The sequence below is a fragment of the Solanum stenotomum genome, chromosome 2, assembly GCF_019186545.1.
Source record: "Solanum stenotomum isolate F172 chromosome 2, ASM1918654v1, whole genome shotgun sequence".
In the NCBI taxonomy this organism is placed as follows: Eukaryota; Viridiplantae; Streptophyta; class Magnoliopsida; order Solanales; family Solanaceae; genus Solanum; species Solanum stenotomum.
The window spans coordinates 2,936,858-2,951,463 of NC_064283.1; the positions used below are offsets into that span (position 1 = coordinate 2,936,858).

The 14,606-nt window shown below is 35.3% G+C and overlaps 3 protein-coding genes and 1 non-coding gene across 5 annotated transcripts; 2 read left to right on the forward strand and 2 right to left on the reverse strand.

Annotated features, from left to right (window-relative positions):
- Positions 1-394: 394 nt before the first annotated feature.
- On the forward strand, positions 395-7,811 carry LOC125855084 (probable E3 ubiquitin-protein ligase ARI2). Of its 2 annotated transcripts, XM_049534747.1 has the most exons (7): positions 395-710; positions 1,277-1,309; positions 1,389-1,668; positions 1,794-2,274; positions 2,349-2,894; positions 2,974-3,076; positions 7,793-7,811. In XM_049534747.1, exons 1-6 carry the CDS (start codon positions 588-590, stop codon positions 3,074-3,076), a joined length of 1,566 nt encoding a protein of 521 aa, XP_049390704.1. In that variant the 5' UTR covers positions 395-587; the 3' UTR covers positions 7,793-7,811. The 2 variants fall into 2 exon arrangements, with proteins under 2 accessions (XP_049390704.1, XP_049390703.1); XM_049534746.1 differs by lacking the exon at positions 7,793-7,811 and having other exon boundaries at positions 2,974-3,123.
- LOC125857325 (U2 spliceosomal RNA) lies at positions 3,419-3,614 on the reverse strand. The gene has a single exon (XR_007445646.1). It is a non-coding gene; the product is annotated as a U2 spliceosomal RNA (small nuclear RNA).
- On the forward strand, positions 5,369-10,991 carry LOC125855089 (probable hexosyltransferase MUCI70). Its single transcript, XM_049534755.1, has 6 exons — positions 5,369-5,843; positions 7,793-8,007; positions 8,115-8,294; positions 8,448-8,603; positions 9,954-10,230; positions 10,384-10,991. The coding sequence occupies exons 1-6, from the start codon at positions 5,474-5,476 to the stop codon at positions 10,614-10,616; spliced, it is 1,431 nt and encodes a 476-aa protein (XP_049390712.1). The 5' UTR covers positions 5,369-5,473; the 3' UTR covers positions 10,617-10,991.
- A 603-nt stretch (positions 10,992-11,594) lies between these two features.
- LOC125855096 (uncharacterized) lies at positions 11,595-13,445 on the reverse strand. Its single transcript, XM_049534767.1, has 4 exons — positions 13,061-13,445; positions 12,670-12,747; positions 12,233-12,332; positions 11,595-12,111 (listed from the first exon to the last, which is right to left on the reverse strand). The coding sequence occupies exons 1-4, from the start codon at positions 13,412-13,414 to the stop codon at positions 11,759-11,761; spliced, it is 885 nt and encodes a 294-aa protein (XP_049390724.1). The 5' UTR covers positions 13,415-13,445; the 3' UTR covers positions 11,595-11,758.
- Between the last annotated feature and the right edge of the window lie 1,161 nt (positions 13,446-14,606).

The window sequence follows — 14,606 nt, forward strand, 5'->3', positions numbered from 1 at the left end:
AAAACTTCATCTACAAATTTGAGAAAAATACCTAAAAAAAGTTGCTTTAAGACAAGGTTCCAACTCAATATCTTTTACTCCCCAAACTTCCATGTCACGATAATAATAATTAATATATGATTAACACTACTTCATTTAACCATATTATTCACAACCATCTTCATTTACAAAAAATTAAAAGGCAAGAATTAGTTGTTGAGTTAAATGGTTAAGCGCCTTTTCTTGGACTTTTTTATCTTTATCCTCCACACGATTTACGGTCCACCTTCACTCTAATTTAAAAGTTTTACATGGCTAACCAATGACCAAGGAGTTCCACTAAACAAAGAAACTATATAAGGCCAATAATACCACAACAATCAAAATCACTCTGCTTTTTTCTCATTAAGAAACAAATAACAGTAAAAAAAAAATTTCTCTCTTTTTGGAGGGGTTACTTGCTTTCCCCTCCAAAAATTTGTCACCAACATTTCCATTGGTGACGAATTAAAAAAAAAGAAGAGCAAATCCCATTCTAATTTTTTTTTTTCCAAGTTTCCATGTTTCTGCAACTTTGAGGTATTTTGACTTTTGGGGTTCTCATAAATATGGATGACATGTATGGCAGTGATGAAGAATACTATAATGGAGAATACGAGGATGATTATGATCGTGACCCGGAACCTGAATCTGATGATGATTTATCTTGTGGCAAAGCTCCTTCATGCAGGGTATAGTCAAAATTGCTTCTTTTCCTTTTGATTAAGTCAAGTTCTTGAGTTCTGCTTTATCTGCTTCGATTTGTTCGTCTTACTTTTCCTTTTTATTATGTTTCGAAAAGAATGTTTCTTTCCTTTTTGGCAACTTTTGATTCTAACTTCTCACATGACTTGTTTAAGACCACATGTCAAGTCAAAACCAGACAAAGAAATTGAAATGGAAGGAGTATATTAGTTTTAACTTCAAACTTCCCATTTTGCCATTGATGAAATGATTTATAGTTGCAAAAGAAAAAAAAAAGACTTACTTTAGACCATAGTTGTGAACTTCTGGTAAAATGGCAAACGACTCTCTCTAATTTAGTCATAGTAATAAGGTAAGTTCTTTTACACTTTACAAAAAAAACACTTGTATGATGGCATGGAGAGTGTTGGATGCAAATACTAATTGACGAAAACGGAGAAAGCAAATTGGCCTTTCAATTATGTGATATTTGGTACTTAATGTGCTGAGAGTTGTGTGTAGTTTTGAGTCATTTTAATATGATAATTTGGTTCTCATTTTCTGGATTTTGCAGGTAATAAGGAAGGAATCCCTTTTAGCAGCACAGGTTAGCACATCGTTTGTCTCGATTTTCAATTTTTTTTTACTAGTGTCAGAGATGTGAATCATTTCTATAAAATTTGTAGAAAGAAGATCTACAGAGAGTAGTAGACTTGCTTTCTCTGAAGGAACATCATGCACGAACATTGCTTATTCATTATCAATGGGATGTTGATAAGGTCTTTGCAATTTTTGTTGAAAGAGGGAAAGAAAGATTGTATGTAGAAGCTGGTATAACACTAGAGGAGCAAAATGACAATCCTTCCTCCGATCCCTCAACTGAATATACATGTGAAATTTGCTTTGAAGATTTCCCTGATGAGCAAACGACGTTGATGGAATGCAATCATAGGTTTTGCAATGATTGTGAGCATCTACCATCCTTCATTTTGATTGAATTTCATCTTGTTCTTAATTTTATGACTCTAGTCACTCCTATATACGGATGATGTAGCTTAAAAGTTGTTGTTTTTTCTCATTATCTTACCTAGGTTGGACAGAGTATTTCATAGTAAAGATCAATGATGGTAAGAGTAGACGTGTAACATGCATGGCTCAAAAGTGCAAAGCAATATGTGATGAAGGAAAGATTAGGGATCTAGTCACTGCAAAGGATCCTAATTTGGCGGAGAAGTTTGATCGTTTTATCCTAGAATCATATATCGAGGATAATAAGAGGGTTAAATGGTGCCCTAGTGTTCCTCATTGTGGAAATGCAATTCGTGTTGAGGATGACGAGTACTGTGAAGTTGAATGTGCATGTGGTCAGCAATTCTGTTTTAACTGCTCTTGCGAACTGCACTCACCTTGTTCATGTGTTATGTGGGACCTTTGGCTTAAGAAGTGCGACGATGAAGCACCCACTGTCAATTGGTTGTCAGAGAAAACCAAGCATTGCCCAAAATGTCATAAAATTGTGGAGAAGGATGGAGGATGCAACCTGGTACAGTGTATATGTGGACAGCCATTTTGGTAAGACTTATGAAGTCGAGTTTTTTCTACTTGTAATTTACATTTGTGCAAATGATTTGTTTTGTTCTTCGTAGTTGGCTCTGTGGTGAAGCTACTGGATTTGAGCACACATGGAATAGTATATCAGGTCACACTTGTGGCAGATACAAAGAAACTCATTTGAAAAGTGAAGATTCTGTAGAGGACTATTGGCGTCTTACTCACTATTATCGTCGTTATAAGGCTCATATTGATTCGTTGAAGATTGAAGCATCTGAATCAAAGAAAAAAATACTTGATAAAGTCCATAGCCTTGAAGCAAAGGAGTTCCAGTTAAAAGATTTCAGCTGGGCAATGAGTGGATTCCATAGACTCGCCTTATCAAGGAGAGTTGTCGCCTGTTCCTATCCATTTGCATACTACTATTTTGGAGATCTGTTTGCGAATGAAATAACAAAAGAAGAAAGGGAAATAAAACAGAACCTTTTTGAGGATCAACAGCAGCAAGTTGAAACAAATATCGAAAGACTTTCAATGTTCTTGGAAGAGCCATTTGGTAACTATGCTGAAGATAAGCTTGTTGAGACTAGAATGAAGATTATTACTCTATCCACAGTAACTGATGACCTCTGCAAAAACTTGTGAGTGTAAATTACATCTAATTTGCAGCAGCTCCAAGTACATATCTTGCTTATTACTCAATTTGGCTTTGTTTTCCAGGTACGAGTGCATTGACAACGATTTGCTAGTTCCTCTACAACAAGCAACTCATACAATAGTTCGTTATAGATCCAATGGTGTGGAAAAAGCATCAGAACTATAGGTAAGTGCAGATATACTATGTAATGCATCTTTACTATAGAGCGCGATCTCAAGGCATGGAAAACAATGCAGGTTGCATTCCTAACTTGAAATGTCATGCATTGCTGAGTGAAGCTTTGATCATTTGGATGGGTCGTTTTTGTGAGAAATGTTCCATTGATGGCTTCCAACTTTTAACTTGTTGTAACATTATCAATCAATTCAATTCTTAGCTTTTAGTATAGTTAGGTTGTATTATTTGGAACAAAAAAGAAGAGGTTCAATGTGAGTTCTTTGGAGATAGGCCTTGACAAGTAAATTTGATCATAGTATTTACCAGAACTACAAATTTGAACTTGATTTGGTGGGGTGTGCCAGGCCTGGGCTGTAGTGCAACGCCCAGGCGACGCGTGAAGACCCAACTAGCAAGCTACTTTGATGGGTCTTCCCCCTTAAAAAATTGAGTTAATATCGTGTGAACCGATGGTTCACATATCAGATATTAAACTGATAAGAACAGATACTACACTTGATCTTAGCCAAAAGGCCGAGAAAGGTATGCTTTAACTGGTTGATGGGTTTTGCGTTTTAAGGCTCCTCTCAGCTGTTGACTTATTTTCTTGTTTCGATGTGGGAATATCAGAATATTGCAATGGTTCCTACAAGAAAGATAGTAAGCCTAAACATATTTAATCAACTATGCAAAATGCAGAATAGATTTTGCACCAATGCTTTCTTTTTCTGTAAATGAAAAATGAGCGCGAGAATATCAAATGAGTTGAAAACTTCAATTAGGAGTAGAAGTGTAACGTTCTTTCGTATAACAACAATATATTAAATATAATCTCACAATTAGGGAAGTGTTATTTAACGTACTTTCGATTAAAACTTCAACAACATAAGTATCAAGAGCTCATCTTTAATTGATGCAAGTTTTAAATTTTTTAGAATTACATGTAATATTTCTTGAGTTAATAGTAAAAAGAAAAGGTTAGTTTTGGTTTTGCTTGGAGTACTATCTTTGTAGCTCCCCTAAAAAAAGAATGTTATTAGTTTCATATTCGTCTAGAGTTCACTCTAAAATTACAGGCATCATGTCATTACCGTAATGTAAATGTCATAAATCTCTTATCCATCATCGAACAACAGCCGGGAAGCAAACACAACTAGAAAAATATAATCATATTATGCTTAGGGATAATCAGCGTAAAAATGATGACTTCCACCACATCGAGATGACACTTTATGGCTGAATTATATTCTTTTCTCGCTCGTTTTTTCAAGTTTAGAATGAATAATTGACACAAATAAGTTTTCAATTTTTTTAATATATACTTTTTTTTTGAAAAAAAGCAACAAAAAAATCTCTGTCCAAGAGGCCATAGGGAGTAACATTCTATCTTCAATATTTTCTTAAAAGTCTTATCAATGATAAGGCAGTAACATTAAGTATCGTATAGCATAGAAAAGTCTCGACTACTTTCGTTCAGACTTCTAATGAAAAACACTCTTTCTAAGATGTCGATAAAGTAGTAATTCGAAATCAGTAATTTAGTTTTGCTATTTTGGTAATTTAAATTACAATTTTAAGATTGAAACGTAAAGGATGCTGGTCATCTAAGCAATCATCTTGTTTTGTATTAAACCACTTGATGAAATGTATTACACCTGTTATGAGAGGTAATCGTACCACCTATGACTCGAATACATGCAACAGGTGAACGGCATAAACGAAATTTCTCAATGATGCCTTCACTCCCGACCGGAGTCCCTTAGATATGATGCAAAAGGGCTCTTGGTCTATCCTTGATCAGAGATTTCTCTATGAAAAATATGAATCAAAGTTTGTATTAGATTTTTTAACTCCTTGATTCATGAAATTTGGAGAACCATGCATATACCAAATAGAATTTACGAAAACAATTGCTTATAAGTGGATATGTGAAAAAATTGTAATTCGTCCGTTTCAATTGTATGATATTATTTACTTATAACTTGTTTTATACTTTCTATGTTTTATTTTACTTGACTTTAGTTGATTTGTCACCGTTCTAAAAAAAATTCTAATTAAAGGTATTTTTTTACTAATAATATAATAATATTTTAAAACTTTAAATTTGATTTTGGTTACTACTGATTGCCATCTTATGGGAGTATTTAATACCAAGGGAAGTATAAAAAACCTTTCTTGTTTGTTAAAATGGATAATTAAATAAATAAATTATCTTTTAATATAAGAGTTAAAAAGTTTGTGGAATAAACAATGAAAAAAAAGCTAATGAAGCAAAAAGAAAATTACTCCACAAGTAAAAAATAAATGCGTCGGTCAGCTAATACTACTATTAAGGATCATACAGAAAGCTACTGACGACGTCGTTCCGGCTGCACTGCTAAATCTCCGTCTAGTCGCCGCCGTTCAATGTCGTCGTCGTCGATGTTAAACAACAGTGTCTCTATTACTGTCTCCGACGACGAGCCCGACGAATTTGTCAACAAGCTTAGGGCACGAGCTCGAAGGAAGAGAAAGAAAATTGGCCTCCGAGGCAAAACCAGTTTCTCTCATATTGTCCTGAAAAAGCTCCTCAGGTGGTGGCCTTTTCTGCTATTCTTACTTGCAGCAGGTCTTCTCATATTTGAAGCCTCTCGAATTGGAAGAAGACCTAGTTCGGTTGTTAAAAATTCGAATCCGGTGACTGGAAATAAAACTAATAAGGTTGTTGAGAAGAAACCGCCGACGAACTTGAATCGCCTGGATCTAGTGACTCATGTTGTCCATGGAGTTAGAGAACGTGAGTTTATTTTATTTTTTTCCTGAGAAGTTTTTGCAATATGATCTAAATTATCTAAGTGCCTAATTGCTTTTTGCTGTTTCGATATCAGTTTATGCTGAATGATGCACATTACTTGCTTTATTGAATTTCACGGCGTATAGTTATTTTAGGATTGGCCTGCTTGAAATATGCAAATCTGTAGTCTTTCGTCCAGTATCTGATTAGAACCTCTGATTGATACTGATTGTTATATCTATAAATTGATGAATCCTTGTGCCAGGTATAAGTACAATGATAAAATATCTGGTCTTTACTATGTCAGTTCCCTTATTCAGAATCTTCCACTCCGAAATGATATCCCTTGGACTTTCCAGAGCTAGAAATTGATCATTGATCCAATTTGAGTACCTCTGCAGGATAGACCTCAACAGAAAAGAGGGCTGATCGTTGGGATATTGATCTATATAGAAAACTAAAAAGTTTGTTTTGAATACGACACTATCTTTCGGATAATACAAATGTGTTCTCAATGAATAGAACACTAAAGAATTGTTTTGATTATGTTCATGGAGATTTTGTACTTGCTTTGGAGAGACTTAAAATGCTCTGTACTCAAAATTGAGATGATTAAATTCCCCATGCGAAAGTATGTTTCAATGTGAAGGTATTGATAAATGTACACTTCCTTGTGGTATAAATAACCTTGCTTTGTTCTTGCAAGAAAGAGACTGTACTCGTACTTGTACCAAAAGGAGTATGTTGGTCAAGTAGCCAGACGGAACTGGTTGGTACTGCATCAATCAAAAGTAAGTAGCCTCTGCCAGCCAGAACATGTTAAGGGCTGCATTTCTTGGAAACACAGATAGCAGTAAAAATTCCCTGCCTCTTCATAAACGCCAATAGGACTCTTCACCTTTCATTACCAACCCTTTAGGTGGTTTCATCTGAGGCAGCTAAAGGATTACTTTTTTCATTTGGCTAGCAACTGAGTTTTCCTAAGGGTATGACAATTGGATTTAGTCTCTATTCTCTGCTTACCCTAAATATACTGTTATTAGGATCCCAAACCTCAAGCAAGTTGACTGAAGTGTAGACAATTTTGTTGTTGAGGTCTTCCAGAATAACACGTGTTCAAGGTGTAAGGATTTTAAGTACAAGGGGAGTAAACAAAGCTTAGTTTGTTTGCAAACTAGCTTTTCTTTGTGTACAGATGATCGAAGCAAAAGTGAACTATTAAAAAGAAAAATCTAATCATTGTTATGGCTCATATGAGACGCGGGGAGCCACCATTTACTCCCCCCAGGTAGTGGGGTTTAGGTGTTGGGACACATGACCACTCAATCATCCTGATTAGCTACTGCATGCCTAATTCCAAAGGATGAATAATCACGTAACAAAGAGGCACCTAAAAAATGTTCAATTGAACACCTAAACCTAACTATTCACATGATTTTACTAGAAGAAAACAAACGAATGAGGAAAATATATTTTTAGAGGGTGCGGAAAGGGGAAGAAGGATATGGGTATTTCAGTTAAGATGCCCCTTTTCGGTGGAGTTGGACGAAATGTCCTGGTTATAGCAAAACCCATGGAGGAGGATCATAGGTAGATGTCCCTCTAAATGAACCAATCTCAAGGTATATCCTGACCCTGCTGTAGAACTAAATGACTCTGTTGTCAAATTCTCTATCAATCACGAAAAAATCAAATCCAAATGATACTAGGAGTTAATATATGAGAATCAAAGATATTGAAAGAATCATAAATTTGGTGCTAAAGTGATCTAGTTGACATATGGGACAGATCATTTGGTTTCTCTTCGGGTAAAACTACTGTATTCAGCATTTCTTTGTGGCTAATTACATAGTGATTTTTCTTATATACAAGATATTTTACATGCTTGTCAAAGTGCTATGTTGTTTGACCCATTGTCTTCAATACTGTGTAACAATTCATGGATCTCACAGCTTGCTTGAAGTTACTACCAACTGAAGAACTTGAGCATCTTGATTTCCCCATGGATAAAGTACCTGCCGATCCTATTAAACAGGTGGTATACATCACAGAGGCCAACCCTGCTTCTGTAGATGATGGTATGTCATTCGAGCAACACTCGGGGGAGTCAAGATTTAATTTATTCACAGGAAACCAATCTCTTAAGCAAAGGGATGAAAGTTTTAAGGTTGTCGATCTGCGTCTGGCTTTTTGGTGATCACCTATTTATCTATGAAATGATTTATGTATCTCTCGTTCTTCTTCTTTTGACAAATTGCTTAAGCATTATCTCAGGTGAAAGTAGTGGATGCATCCATCCACTGTGGTTTTTACAGTGATAAAGGAGGCTTTAGGATTTCTGTTGAAGATAGAAGTTATATGGAATCCTGCAAAGCTGTGGTGTCAACTTGTGCATTTGGTGGTGGAGATGATCTCTATCAACCTATAGGAATGTCAGAGTCATCTCTCAAGAAGGTTATTTTTTGGGATGTTAATGCTCATGATTGATTTCCAGTCTTTAGTTTACACTAAGTAAAATTACACTTTATCACAATGTAGTTGGGTTTGGGGATTTAAAGTGGTGCAGGACACCTTAATTAATATATGTCATTGGATTAAATGATGCAGGTTTGCTTTGTGGCTTTTTGGGATGAAATTACACTTGCATCACAAGAGGCAGATGGCCATAAAGTTGGTGATGACCATTATATCGGAAAGTGGCGCATCATCCTTGTTAAGAATCTACCATTTACGGATCAAAGGTTGAATGGTAAAATCCCAAAGGTATGCTTGTCGCCTGATTCCTCAATTTCTTGTATGCTTTTCCATTTTACAATGATGCGGTGATGCGGTGGATGAGGCAGATGGGGAAGTGAGACTGGACACACAGGTTATTCCCAAGAAAGAAAGTTTTAAGTATCTTGGGGCTGTAATCCAAAGAAGTGGTGACATAGACGGTGATGTCACACATCGCATTGGGGCGGCTTGGTTGAAATGGAGGCTTGCCTCTGGAGTTTTGTGTGATAAGAAAGTTCCACCGAAACTTAAAGGTAAGTTCTACAGAGTGGTAGTTAGACCGGCCTTGTTGTATGGAGCGGAGTGTTGGCCAGTCAGGAACTCACATGTTCAAAAACTGCATGTTGCGGAGATGAGGATGCTGAGATGGATGTGTGGGCACACTAGGAGCGATAAGATTTGGAATGAGGTTATCCGAGAGAAGGTGGGAGTGGCCTCTGTGGTGGACAAGCTGAGGGAAGTGAGACTGAGATGGTTTGGGCATGTGAAGAGACGGTGCACAGACGCCCCAGTGAGGAGGTGCGAGGGGCTGGTTGTAGAGGGTACGCGGAGGGGTAGAGGTAGGCCTAAGAAGTATTGGGGAGAGGTGATTAGACAGGACTTAGCTCAGCTTCGCATTACCGAGGACATGACTCTAGATAGGAAGGAGTGGAGGTCGCGTATTAAGGTTGAAGGTTAGTAGGGCTAGCGTGTTGTCTTCCCGTGCGAGGGTTTTGGTGGGTAGCGTTTGTAGTAGTCCTAGCCTTGATCTTGTAGTTCTTGTCTGTGATCATATAGTCTTGTGTCGTTTACTGAGTTTCACCTCTCACTTTATTGTCTTGATGTTATTGTCTCCGTTGTTGACTATGCACTTTTCTCTTATTGGATACTATGTCATATATAATGTTTCCTCTTATTTTTCTTGGGTTGTTGTACTTGAGCTGAGGGTCCTCCGGAAACAGCCTCTCTACCTCCACGAGGTAGTGGTAAGGTCTGCGTACACTCCACCCTCCCCAGACCCCACTTAGTGGGATTTCACTGGGTATGTTGTTGTTGTTGTTTTCCATTTTACAATGAACATATCCTTATACTTTAAGTGGAACTTCTGGTGATCTTGTCCTACTCCCAATATTCTTCTCCATGAGTCGTCAAGAAATATGGTGCCTTACAAAGTTGAAGTGTGATGAAGAAAATCAGAATGATGAACCAGTTTTGAAGATTAGAAATGTCTGGAAAAGAAAATTTGTTGTCTTTTAATACATCCTCTTAAGATTAAAAGTACGATTGAATTAGTACGAGTGTGAACATTTTACTACCTAAATGATTTATAAGTATTTAATCCATGTCTAATTTAATCAGATGCTGGCCCATCGTCTCTTTCCGAATTCTAGATATTCCATTTGGGTAGACTCAAAATCCCAACTGAGGAGGGATCCGTTGGGTGTGTTGGACGCTCTGCTCTGGCGTTCAAACTCTGTACTAGCAATCTCAGAACATGGAGCTCGGAGTAGCGTGTATGATGAGGCAAAGGCTGTTGTCAAGAAAAATAAGGCCACTCCAGAGGAAGTGGCCGTGCAGATAGCTCAGTACCGTCAAGATGGACTCCCTGAGGATAAGAGATTCAATGGGAAAAAAGGTAGAATTTCTCTTTTCCTTGTCAGCTGAAATGAAGCATATACCGTGATTGTTATCCACTGCATACTTATAGTACTGCTATTCCAAAATTGCTCAAATGAGATGATTGTTTTCTAATCAGTAAATCATTCTCACACTCACTATATCGGTGCAGCTCTATCTGAGGCTTCAATTATTGTGAGAGAGCACACACCATCGACTAACCTGCTCATGTGCCTATGGTTCAATGAGGTGGTTCGCTTTACATCCCGTGATCAACTGAGTTTTCCATATGTCCTTTGGCGGTTTAAAGAATTCAAGAATATCAACATGTTTCCTGTTTGTACACGCAAGGATCTCGTCAATAGCATGGGTCACATAAGAAAAGCAAAGCCTCTAACAAGTTGATGTATATTTATGGTTTGCCCAAGAAAGGATAGCCGAAACAAGAACACTCAGGTCTTTCTCCAAGTTTCGAGCATATTTGCTTCCTCTATGATATGTGCTGATGACATTCCATAGAGAGAAATCAGATAGGATTAGCATATTCCTCTTTATTCTTCAGAATTCAAAGGGCACTGTTTTTGCGTAGCCCTGGTGGTATAGGGAGGAGCCCGAGAAGGTTTCATCGAACGGAAGAAGAAAAAAGCAGTGATGGTATGTTGTGCATTTGAACAAATTGGCCTTCTTTAGGAGGTCTTTTTTTTAACCTATTTATAATTCTTTTGTTGGTCTACGTACACACTGTTAAAATTGTGGTGAGTTTTATCAAATGTGAAGCACAAGTTTAGCTCTCTTGAATTAGTGCAGATTTTGCTGTAAACTATTATGTAAAGTATTTCACTGGATATTTAGTTACTTAATTGTGCCTAGAGTGAGTAACATTTCTATACAAGCAACCCCCTTTGTGTAGAGTCAACAACTCAAGTTATTATTTTATTCTTTTGATGACCGTGGTATCCGGATGGAAAGAATCAACTAGTATTTTTGTCTGCGCTGGAATTTGAACTTGAAGCCTCATGACTTTTAACCATTGGTGCATCAACAACACAATGAAACTGTTAGCACCCCTTTTAGTCTACTAATGTTTTAAACACATGGAAGATTTAAGAAAATTAAGTTATTTATTTTTTATTTCTGTTTGCAGTAATTACTACAGCTTTTTAGTTACTTGTTTTTCCTATTTTTACTTCCTTGATGGGTGGTTAATTCACCAGTGTTGTATTTAATGTTATTTGTATTTAGTGAAATGATTAGCAGAAAAGTACTTCAAACTCAAGAGATCACAGGTTCTCTCTTAACGAACCAACACCATAGGTAGAAAAAAGAAAACTTCAGATTTTATCTTGCAGCGTCCCATAACTAGATCCATAACTGGGGACCATAACAGAAACTCATTTACTGATTCGAAAAATATACAAAAACAGATATGAACAAATGTATTTAAATTGTAACAAATTGAAAAAATATTTAACAATAAGGTCAACTATAACAAGTCCTAATTGTTGACTAGTATACAGACCTATTTTTTTGCTTAGAAATGAATTATCTTAGTTTCCAGCCTTTGTGTTAGTGACAGCAAGCCTAGAAAGAATGAAGACACATATGGAGGAAACAAAAACAGCAGCAGCAAAACAAGCAAGATCCAATCCATTAACTACAGGTATATTCTTGAACTTCTCCAATACTCCCACTTGAAGTAACATTATAAGTGCATGTCCTATTCTTGATTTGGCTTGCATTACTGATTTCATTCCCATCAATGATGGAAGTGTTTGAAAATAATACAACTTTTTGCTTGACAATTGATCATCTCCTTTAACATTAATATTTCTTGATCCCACAAACATGACATACAACCCCATTCCAAATGTAAGCATAGCAGTCCCCAATAGAAACATATCTGAAGAAAAAAAAAAGAACGTTATTCAGTTACAGTTTAACTTCTTTATGCTGATAATATAAACAATTGTTCATTCAATTCTCGATTATTAATTTCAAAGTTTAAGAGAGGGAAAATGTACCAATTGCTTCGATCAATAGCTGCACGACATGTCCAAGGTCTGACTTGTGTGAGATTGCGATAAAATAGTGGACGTATGACTCTATAATTAAGTAACAGCCCTGCAAAATGAGAATATTTATTTAATTTATCGGTCTTACAATTGCATAAAATAAATGATTTCTTCATGATAAAATAATCATAAATAATACTCCCTCAGCCCCAATTTATGTGACACTTTTCATTTTTCGAGAATCAAACAGTTTAAGTTTCACCGAGAATTTGCTCATGGAATCTTCGAATTTATGAAATTTATATATTTGTAAGCTATATAAAAAGTATCATAAGTCACAATAATTGACAATTCAAAATATTTAAAAAATATATGAAAATTTTAAATATACTTATCTGAATCTCGAAATCTGAAAAGTATCACATAAATTGAGACTAATATATTACCTCGATAAAGCATAATAATGAACCAATCAATGTCCCTGCGACTGCTAAAAGACTGAAGAACCGGCAATCCAAAATACCCTGCAAAACAGAGTTTCAATATCCAATCAGAAAAAGGAAAAAAAAAAAAACTTGAGCTGAACAAAAATATTAGATAGAAGTGTATGTAATTAAATTAAATATGTCATGTAATTATTGGATCGGTGTTAGCGTCATGCCATGTCAGATCGTGAGTGAATAGAAAAAAAAAATGTACATAGCTATTCCAGCTGAAATACTTGGAATAATTCTATTACTTTATACTAACTTTTTAAAATTTATATAGACACCGTGTTTACATGATCAATCATATATGGTTATAAATTAAGGGCGAAATATTAAAGAAAAGTCATACCTTCTCAATGGAGGACTGTAAATGATGCAATTTCTGCGGCATTTGTTCGAGTAATTTTTTCAAGTTTTGAAGTATCAGATCTGATACATTACTATCTGCGACTAAACTTAGATCTGAAATCTTCCAATTTTGTGTCGGAATTGGTTCAGACACAACCGCAGTACCAACAGCCTTAGTTGCAACTGCCTTCTTCTCTGCTCCGCCAACAAAGCCACCTTTGTTTAAACACTTAAACTTTAACGAATAATTATTCATCAACGAATAACAACGTTGCTGCTGCTGATTCTGGTTACCATTATTGTCACGTAACCCCATTTGCTTAGAGGTACGTAACAATCTACCATTTATCGCCATTTTAATTAATTTCACCTTCTTTTATTTATTTTTTTCTTCTTTCTCCATTTGAGCAAGTATTCATATTTATATATGCAATTTGAAAAAAGTGCAGAAGATTCGTGGTATATTAGTTAGTATTGTCGTAAAGTGAAATAATAATAATGTGTGTGACCTTTATTTTGGCTATTTTCTCCACTTTTCTTGGAGAGGTAGGCATAAACGTGCATGTTCTGAATTTTTCAATGATATTTTTAAATTTAGCGTGTAGGGTCATAAGCATTCTCCTCCGAACACGTGGCACTTTTGCGACTTTCTATTGGTGTAGACAAACATTAATATTTACTCCTTCCATTTAAAAAAAAATGACTCAATTTCCTTTTTAGTCTGTTTCAAAAAGAACAATCCATTTCCTTTTTTTGGCAACACTTTAACTTTAACTTTTCACTTTGACATATTTAAGGCCACAAGATTAAAAGGCATTTTGGTACATTTGATATAACTTTAATTTAGAACCATAAGATTAACTTTCTTTTCTTAAATTTCGTTCCTAATCAAACTAAGTCATTCTTTTTTAAACGAAGGGAGTATCAATTTTAGAATAAGGAAAGAAGGATTCGTTTTTGGTTTAGTTGAATTTTAAAATAGCAGTCGCTTCCAGCTTTGTCACATTGTGCAAATCAATTAGGAGTCTCAAATAGACACAAGTTGTTATTATTATACTACATTTTAGACGGTCATTATATTAGTATGAGACATTTCAACTTCTTCCTTACCTATGAAGTTTGTAGTCCGTTAAATCAACTTCAAATTTTATTTAGACATGCCATTTAAATTTTTTGAGTTATATTTCATAGTTATAAAAAAAATAAAAATTTATCAAAACTTCTTCAATTTCTATTCAGTCTCTTAGCAAATGCGCAAACTATATTAGTTCATACTTCATATATAAGATATTGGAATATCTTGAGTACTACATTAATAAATAAAATAATTCTATATTTCTTTATAGTAGAATATTTGTCGTCATACGTTGTTATAAAAACGAAGTTCAATATTGAAATCACTAATCAAACTTGAAATTATACATTTTAAAAAGTTTGAAATTGAATTTAAAATTTTGCTTATTTACATAAATAAATTATAATTTCAAATCAAAACTATAAATTTAAGCCGTAAATTCTATGGCCAAACGTCTACTATATCTCTTGCT